This window comes from Pseudorca crassidens, chromosome 7 (genome assembly GCF_039906515.1).
Source record: "Pseudorca crassidens isolate mPseCra1 chromosome 7, mPseCra1.hap1, whole genome shotgun sequence".
NCBI classification, from domain to species: Eukaryota; Metazoa; Chordata; class Mammalia; order Artiodactyla; family Delphinidae; genus Pseudorca; species Pseudorca crassidens.
Genome location: NC_090302.1, coordinates 36,572,963 through 36,582,107, shown reverse-complemented (window position 1 = coordinate 36,582,107; position 9,145 = coordinate 36,572,963). Strand labels below are relative to the sequence as shown.

At 50.9% G+C, this 9,145-nt stretch overlaps 1 protein-coding gene across 1 annotated transcript; it reads left to right on the top strand.

The window, feature by feature from the left end:
- Positions 1-2,952: 2,952 nt before the first annotated feature.
- On the top strand, positions 2,953-4,992 carry CCIN (calicin). The gene has a single exon (XM_067742412.1). The coding sequence runs from the start codon at positions 3,159-3,161 to the stop codon at positions 4,923-4,925; it is 1,767 nt and encodes a 588-aa protein (XP_067598513.1). The 5' UTR covers positions 2,953-3,158; the 3' UTR covers positions 4,926-4,992.
- Positions 4,993-9,145: the final 4,153 nt, after the last annotated feature.

The following is a 9,145-nucleotide window of genomic DNA, read 5'->3' as shown; positions in this document are numbered from 1 at the left end:
CAGTCATTGAATTTCCTGGGGCTCCTAGGGACACACTCTACCCAATACACACATACATAACGAGGTGGTGGACACTGGCAGGCTGCCAGCCTCTTTAGGCTGGAGTCTGTTTCCTCAGTTGGCTGGAGTAAGGAACAAGCTGACCAGGGGAGATTTCCAGGCTGAAGACAAGCCAGACAACAAAGCTGGCTGAGTGGGTGGGCACAAATCTAACTTCTTTAATGGATTTCTTAAAGATGGCAACTCCCACAAGTTCAACAGGAGAAGAAGACAAGCCAGATTGCCGGCTCTCCTTTGCAGCCAGAGGGCAGAGGAAGGAGCTGGGAACCCTGGCTCCCAGCCCTAGCTCTGCGAACTGAGTTGGACGAGCCCCTTCCCCCCTCTGGTCCCCAGTTTGTCCATCTGTACAAGGTCTGGCACATGGAGTTAAGTCTACTGGATGCTCTCAGGTCTCCATGACAGCCCATAAGCCCAACTTTCTTAACTGGAAGGAAGCATCTGATGAAAGACCTTCCCTCCATGGTGTTCTGGGACCTGAAACAAAAACAGAGGGGCATGGCCACCTCCTCCACCAAAGTGGGTGTGCGGACAAAGGAGTGGTGAAGCACCAGGGCCTGACCCTGGGCGGGCAGGCCTGGGAGCCAATGGGAGTGACAAGGGTCTGACAGCAGCACCAAGAGACCTCATCCTCCTCTGCCTGAGTCACCGCTGCCTCTCGCCGCCCCTCTCCAGAGATCAGAGCTGGAGAAGCAATTAAAGCTCAATTATCCTCACAGGGAGAGAACGGACCAGGTGGAACTCACCTCAGCCACACAGCTAGTCTGTGGAGGGGCTGAAAGCCAAGCTTTGTTCCTTTGGGGAAAACAGAAAGTCTTAGTCCTGTGCAGACACATATCTCCAGAGACTGAGTGCCTCTAACCCTGAAGACATCAAGGTGAACAAATTCAGCATTAAAAGGTAGGTACTTTAAAATAATTTTCGAATTAAGAAAAAGCCAGGTCTGGAAGGAAAGGATGAGGGGGAGACAGTGAATGATAATGAGAACTTGACTACACGAGGGAGGGAAAGACCTGGCAGGCTCACATTCCCCAGGCTGCAATGGCAGTTTTCCTAGCAGGGACGCTAAGGACGGCCTGAGGGTCAGGACTGGGGCTCAGGGCCCAGGTTGGAGGAGATCAAGGACGCGGCCCGAGGCCAGGTCCTCGCTGCACGACCACGCCAAGGCCGCCAGGGTCTGCGTGTTGAGCCCCTTCCTGGGGGCCCCCAAAGGCTGGTCCGGGTGGGGCCCGCAGGAGCCGGCCCTCCTCCGTGGGAGGCTCCGACTGGTCCTTATCCCCTCCTGGGTACAGCCGCGCCTCGGGAACCCCGAGGGACCCACGCCCGCTCGGAGGCGGGGAGTGCAGTGGACGTGAGAGCTGGCCGAGCCCGCGAGCACCCCACCCCGCGGGGCGCCGAGGGGGACGCCCGGTCTGGATGGCTCCTCTCTGGCCGCCCGGCCCTGCGCCCGCAGTCTGGGGCTCAATGCCCCCTTCTGGAAAATGGGCACAGTTGTGTTTTGTGTTGATTGTAGGAGGCCCGGCTACAGGGAGGAGGGGGTGGGGGGCGGTGCGCCGCTCCCAGGCGGGAGATGACCCTCTAGCGCCACCGCGTGGCCGAGGGAGCGCATGGAGCCCGGCCGGAGGGGATGGGGATTGCAGACTTCCCAACCACTGCAAACTGGGAACCACCACAAGGGTTTTCGAAGGGAGCAGCCAGCCAGGGACGCCGGAGTTTGGCGAACTGGTGTAATATTAAAGTAATGGCGGCTAGCAACTATTGAAGGTTTGTTAGGAGGCAAACACTGTGCTTAACACTTCTAGTCCTTTTCTCTTGTAAACTCGTATTAATCTTTTTTTTTTAATTAATTAACTTATTTATTTTTGGCTGCGTTGGGTTTTCGTTGCTCTGCGCGGGCTTTCTCTAGTTGTGGTGGGGGGGGCTACTTTTTGTTGCGGTGCGCGGGCTTCTTATCGCGGTGGCTTCTCTTGTTGCGCAGCACGGGATCTAGGGTGCTCAGGCTCAATAGTTGTGGCGCACGGGCTTCGTTGCTCCGCGGCATGTGGGATCCTCCCGGACCAGGGCTCGAACCCGTGTCCCCTGCACTGGCAGACGGACCCTCAACCACTGCGCCACCAGGGAAGCCCTCTTATTAGTCTTTGAAGCGGGTACTATTATTATTCCCATCTCACAGAGGAGGAAACTGAGGTTTAGAGAGAAGTCCACACTTGATGGAGAGAGCAGACCCATCACAACCCCCAATATTTTACAAGCTAGAGACTTGGAAATGTGGAGAGAATGTCTCAGTTTTCGGTGGAACTGAAATAATCAGGGCTTTGAAGGCCCCCCCCAGTATGCAGCTTACTCCTGTGTCCCTGCTCCTGAGAGTGGCCTCTGCCTCTCCCTCTATTTTATAAAGAATGGTATCTGTAACCACAAAGGTCAGAAGCCAAAGGACAGAGCTTTTCTTCTCTGATATCCAGGAGCCTTGGCAGAGGAATGTGCTTTGGGGCTTGAGAATCAGAGACAGAGGAAAGCTGAGCATCCTGGAAGGGTGGGAAAAATCCTACATTACAGAAGGCCTGGGTTCCAGGCCCTGCTCTGCTTCCAACTGGCTATGTGATCTTGGGCAAGTCCCTTCTCTTCTCTGGGCCTCAGTTTCCCTCCTGTACAATGTACATTCTTCTAGATGATCTAATAATCCCTTTCCTTCCCCCCACCCCCGGCCTTCCTAACCCTCTCCACACCATCCCTGCCCAAACTGGCTCTGACATTCCGGAAGCAGCCCTGAACTGAGGTTGAAGGTCCCAGGTGGGAGTTGTGACCCATCTCTGAGTTTCCTCCTGAGTTCTCGGCCCTGACACTAGGCCCTCGCAGGGCATCTGGCCTTGGCAGCTCAGGGCCATCAGAGGGGAGAAAAGCCCTGTGCCTCTGAGAAAGGCCTCTGGGGGCCCTGCATTGTGATGACCTCATCCACTCTGTGACATCATCCTCTCTCCCACCCCCACTCCTCCCTGATCAACTGCTCTGCAAACAACCATCAGTCTGAATCCCAAAGGCCTGAGAAAGTCTGTTCTCCAGTACCTGCTGCAGATCTTCTGCCTCAGCCAGCAAGAGGCGCCATGAAATTGGAGTTCACCGAGAAAAACTACAACAGCTTCGTGCTTCAGAACCTGAACAAACAGAGAAAGCGCAAAGAGTACTGGGACATGGCCCTGACTGTGGACCACCATGTCTTCTTTGCACATCGCAACGTGCTGGCCGCGGTCTCTCCACTGGTGAAGAGTCTCATCTCCAACCACGACATGAAGACCACTGATGAGCTCTTTATCACCATTGACCCCAACTACCTGAGTCCGACCACGGTGGACCAGCTCCTGGACTACTTCTACAGCGGAAGGGTGGTAATCTCAGAGAAGAATGTGGAGGAGCTGCTTCGTGGGGCCCAGTATTTCAACACACCACGCCTTCGAATTCACTGCAGTGACTTCCTGATTAAGTCCATCCGCCGTGCCAACTGCTTGCGCTACCTCTTCTTGGCTGAGTTTTTTGAGCTCAAAGAGATATCAGACTTGGCCTACTCTGGCATTCGCGACAACTTCCACTACTGGGCCAGTCCTGAGGCCTCCATGCAGTTCATGCGCTGTCCACCTGTCATCTTCAGCCGCCTGCTCCGAGATGAAAACTTGCATGTGCTCAATGAGGACCAGGCTCTCAATGCACTCATCAATTGGGTATACTTCCGGAAGGATGAGCGGGAGAAGTATTTCAAGAAGTTCTTCAATTACATCAATCTTAATGCTGTCTCCAACAAGACGCTGATGTCTGCCAGCAACAAGCTGACGGGCATGGAGGACAGCTCAGCCCACGCAACCCTGATTGAGAGTGTCCTTGTGGACCGCAGGCAGGAGAGGCCAACCAGCCTGCTGAGCTACCAGCGGAAAGGGGCCCTGCTTGATTCGGTGGTCATCCTAGGTGGCCAAAAGGCCCACGGCAAGTTCAACGATGGAGTGTTTGCTTATATCATTCAGGAGAACCTGTGGTTGAAGCTCTCAGAAATGCCCTATCGGGCAGCAGCACTTAGTGCCACCTCTGCTGGTCGCTACATCTACATCTCTGGTGGTACCACTGAGCAGATTTCAGGGCTGAAGACGGCTTGGCGGTATGACATGGATGACAACTCCTGGACCAAGTTGCCCGACCTGCCAATTGGGCTTGTCTTCCACACCATGGTGACCTGCGGGGGGACAGTGTACTCAGTGGGTGGGAGCATTGCCCCAAGGAGGTATGTCTCTAACATCTATCGCTATGATGAGCGCAAGGAGGCCTGGTACCTGGCAGGGAAGATGAGCATCCCTATGGACGGCACAGCCGTGATCACCAAGGGTGACCGGAACCTGTACATTGTCACTGGGCGGTGCTTGGTTAAGGGCTACATCTCCCGGGTCGGGGTGGTGGACTGCTTTGACACCAACTCTGGGGACGTGGTCCAGTGTATCACCTTCCCCATTGAGTTCAACCACCGGCCCCTGCTCTCTTTTCATCAGGACAACATCCTCTGCGTGTACAGCCACCGGCAGAGTGTGGAAATCAACCTGCAGAAGATAAAGGCCAACAAGACAACTACCTTAGTGCCTCTCTTGCCCAACAACTGCCCCTTGGATGTGTCCCATGCTATATGCTCCATTGGAGACAACAAGGTGTTTGTATGTGGAGGTGTCACCACAGCCAGTGATGTCCAGACAAAGGACTACACCATCAGTCCAAACGCCTACATGCTGGACCAAAACGCAGGTGAGTGGAAGACCCTGGCCCCCCCACCAGAGGCCCTGGACTGTCCTGCCTGCTGTCTAGCCAAGCTACCTTGCAAGATTCTTCAAAGGATTTAAATGGCTTTTTAAGTGGGAGAATAAGTAAATGCATATTATTCACAATTTAATGAGAGCGAGAAAGAGAAGAAGATGGCCTGTTGGTTCCTTCTTAGTCTTTGTTTGGCCCTAAAGGTGGAGATGCTGGGCTACAGCTACCCCCAGTGGGGGGAAATTCACGGCCACTCTGTCACTGGAGGGATCCAAGCTGAGGCTGGAAGAGTCCCTGATGTGTGGGATCAAGGCATCTCCTGGGTAGTGGCTCCCAGTAGGTGGAAATTCAGGGCTACTCCGTCACTGGAGAGATCCAAGCAGAGACTGGAAGGGAGTCCCTGGTGGGTGAGATTGAGGCATCTCCCAGGCACTGGCCAAGGTGATGTCTGGAAGGCCCCCTATTCTATACCCCTGTAGTCACCTTGCGGGCATCTGCTAGACTGACAGTTAAAGCATTTACTTAGAGTTGTGAAGCCTCAGACTCCTCCAACACTCATTTCCCTTGAGTCTGCCTAGGAAGGCAGGGGAGGGCCAATCTCAGGTCTGGGAGAGGAGCCTCCCGGACTGGGGAGAGGGAAGGCAGTGTGAGCCAGGCTCAGGGATGCGGGCAAAGGGAGTGGGGTTGGAATGGGAGGGGAGGCAGAGTTACTTGGCTGTTGTGTTTGGCCACGCAGCTATGGTGTGTTTGTGTCTCATTTGTGGGAAAGTTGGGGGTTTACTTACAATTGTTTCCAGTAAACAAGGTTCATTGGGAACTTTCTCCAGGAATACAAGTTCTGAGGAGCTGGGGGTGGAAGAGAGGTGAGTAATGCGAGAGAAAAAGGAAACTGCATCTCTGTTGGAGAGAAGATTGGCAATAAGGTGACGGGATGAGAGACAGGATGGTGTAGCAGTTAGGGGTCTGGACACTGGGGACAGATGGCCTGGTTCAAATACCAGTTCCATCACTTACTGGGTAATCCTGGGAAAGCTATTGACATCTCTGTGCCTTAGTTCCCTTATCTGTAAAAGGGGGACAATAAGAGCGCCTCCCTAACAGGGTGATGTGATGTGCAAAATGCCTAGGACAGTCCCTGGCATATATTAAAGTGCTGTGGGAGTACTTTTTAAAAAGAAAAAAAAAGAGGAGTGAGGCAAGGGTCTAGGTTCTTGGGTCTTTATATTAAGTTAGGTTCCATAAAATGTTCTTTGAGACTCCCTACCTCAAAGTCTTAGTGAGCTCTCCTCAATTCTAACTCCCTCTTACCTTTCATTCGTGTACTTGCGTATAATCCTCAACAATTTAGAAGAAACTGACTCAACGATGGACGTCCTCGAACACTATATATAATCCTCATTCACCCATTCACTCGTTCATTCATGAATTTACTTGTCCACTCATCAGTTCACACACACACACAAACACACACACACACACCAGTCACTGAGGCCTCTCTGTGCAGGTCCCTGTGCCAGTGTGTATTACACTTACAGCATGGCTCATTTTGGACTCACTACATACATAAAGCCCCACAAAGCTAGTGGCGACTGTATTATACAGTGCAGGATACTTTACATATCCTCATGGTTCAAATCTGCTCCATCCCCTGCCTTTTCCCACTCAGTCCTACTCCACCTGCCTCGAAGCATCTTCCTGACTTCGCTGACAGGTGGCCTCCCTCTTCAAAGCCTACCCCTCTGCCCAAGTCTTACTTTCCTCCTTGCAGGCCAGGACCTTGGACGTCACAGCTGACACGCTCTCCCCTGGAACTTCTCCCACGTTTCTCACTTCTCCAATCCTGGGCAGCCCCCGCCTCTGCTCACTTCATTGCGTCCCCCAGCTGGAAAACAGGGTCTTAGAGACCCACGCAGCTAAGCCCAGCTGCCCCGTCAGCACCCCAGCAGGCTTGGCTGACCTCAGAGTCACCTCTTATGACACCAGATGCCATTCCCTAGTGCTGATTCTCCAACCTTCTCTGGTGTCCTGGGGCCCGGCCCTTCCTTTCTCTTTCTTCTCAGCCACTTACCTCTCGTTCTGCCACCAGAACTCCAAAGAAATAGAGGTCAAGTTACCTAGCACCATAAACAATCCATTATCCCCCAGAGCTTCTGCTTCTTTTCTGCACCTCAGAGGAAGAGGTGTCCTTCCATGATTCAAAGCTGACCCCTCCCTGTCTCTCTTTTTTTTAAAATAAATTTATTTATTTTAATTTTTATTTATTTATTTTTGGCTGCGTTGGGTCTTCGTTGCTGCGCGCGGGCTTTCTCTAGTTGCGGTGAGCAGGGACTACTCTTGTTGTGGTGCGCGGGCTTCTCATTGCAGTGGCTTCTCTTGTTGCGGAGCACGGGCTCTAGGCACGCGGGCTTCAGTAGTTGTGGCTCATGGGCTCAGTAGTTGTGGACGGGCTCAGTAGTTGTGGCGCACGGGCTTAGTTGCTCCGTGGCATGTGGGATCTTCCCAGACCAGGGCTCGAACCCATGTCCCCTGCACTGACAGGCGGATTCTTATACCACTACACCACCAGGGAAGCCCCCCTCCCTGTCTCTCCATTCTGTGACCTAAAAACTTTTCAGGCTCCCCAGTGCCCATCTCTCTCCACATCCCCTTCCTGATGTCTTCTCTTCATCCCATAAAGGTTCTCCTATCAAGGTTCTCCTTCTCTGAAAACAAACCCTCCTCAGTTCTGAGGTCCGCCTCTTGCTATCTGTGCATATCTCTCCTCAGCTGAGCTTCCTAAATGTTGCTTCTGCTCTCTGGCTCCAGACCAATCTCTAACCCACTCAGTCTGGCTTCTGTTCCCACCATGCCACCAAACTGTCTCCTGATGACACTGTCCTCTGTCTTTTTCTCAGCATTCTTTCTTTTCCTTGCAGTACTGGACAGTATTGGGCACTCCCATCTGCAGCAGAATCACTAGAGTGCTTGCTAAAATGGGAAATGTTTAGCATAGTGGGATTATAATTTGATATATTAACCAATGTGGCCTTTCCTTCCTCCTTCCCACGTTAAAATTAGACCATGAGGCTGAAGCATCCGGGTTTATCACCTTGAGGAGGCTGACACAGCTGAATGTAGGAATCAGAGTCCAATTCTTTTGTTGCTAGGGGAACTTTAGCAATTCATAGCAGAGATTATGGTCTTGAAAGACATGACTTTTGTACTGCAATCCAGGTCTTCAAACTGGGGTACATGAAGTCTTTCCAAGGGAAATTCAGACATTCATAGTTTTAAGGGAATCAGTTTCCAGATCCTCAACTTTTTCCTAAAATTGATCTGAGAATACACCTGTGGTGGAGATTTCATTCTAGCTCCCTTTTCCCATCTTCCCTTTCAAAATTATCTGTCAAACATTTTACATACACACACACAGAGCAAACTTTAACCATCCCAAATCTTCCCAGGATGCACTTCCCCGGATGCCACATAAGGGTATAAACTGGTGTCAGTGAAGTGTCGGCAAAGACTCCTTTCATCAAGACACCAATATCCAAAGAAGGGTTTATTGTATTTTTCTGGCTTTTCTAGACAGTGTTTCTGCTAAGGTGTGAAATCTGGTGTTAGAAACTGGGGTATTTTGGTCCAAGTTGGGTTTTTCAGAAATGTTAAATAGCACAATGGTACGATGACATATTTTTAAAAGCTTTATTGAGGTGTAATTCACATACTACAATTCACCCATTTAAAGTGTAGAATTCAATGGCTTTTATATATTCACAGAGTTGTACAATCATTGCCACAATCAATTTTAGAACATTTTCATTGCTCCAAAAAGAAACCTTGTACCCCTTACCTGTAACACTCCAATCCCCTCATTTTCCCAGCCCCTGGCAACCACTAAGCTACTTTCTGTCTCTATGGATTAGCCTATTCTAGACATTTCATATAAAATACGACCTTTTTTCTAGCTCTCACTTAGCATAAGGTTTTCAAGGGTCATCCATGTCGTGGCATGTGCCAGTACTTCATTCCTTCTTACAGCTGAATACTATTCCATTGTGAGGTTATACCACATTTTATGTATCCGTTTATCAGTTAGTTGATGGACATTTGGGTTGTTTCCACTTCTTGGCTATAAGAATAGTGCTCTATGAACATTTGTGTACAAGGTTTTGTGTTCACATATGTTTTCATTTCTCTTGGGTATATACATGGGAATAGAATTTTTAGATCAAATTTTAACTCTATGTTTAACCATTTGAGGAACTGCCAGACTGTTTCCCAGAGGAGCTGCATCATTTTACATTCCCACCTACAATGTATTAGGGTT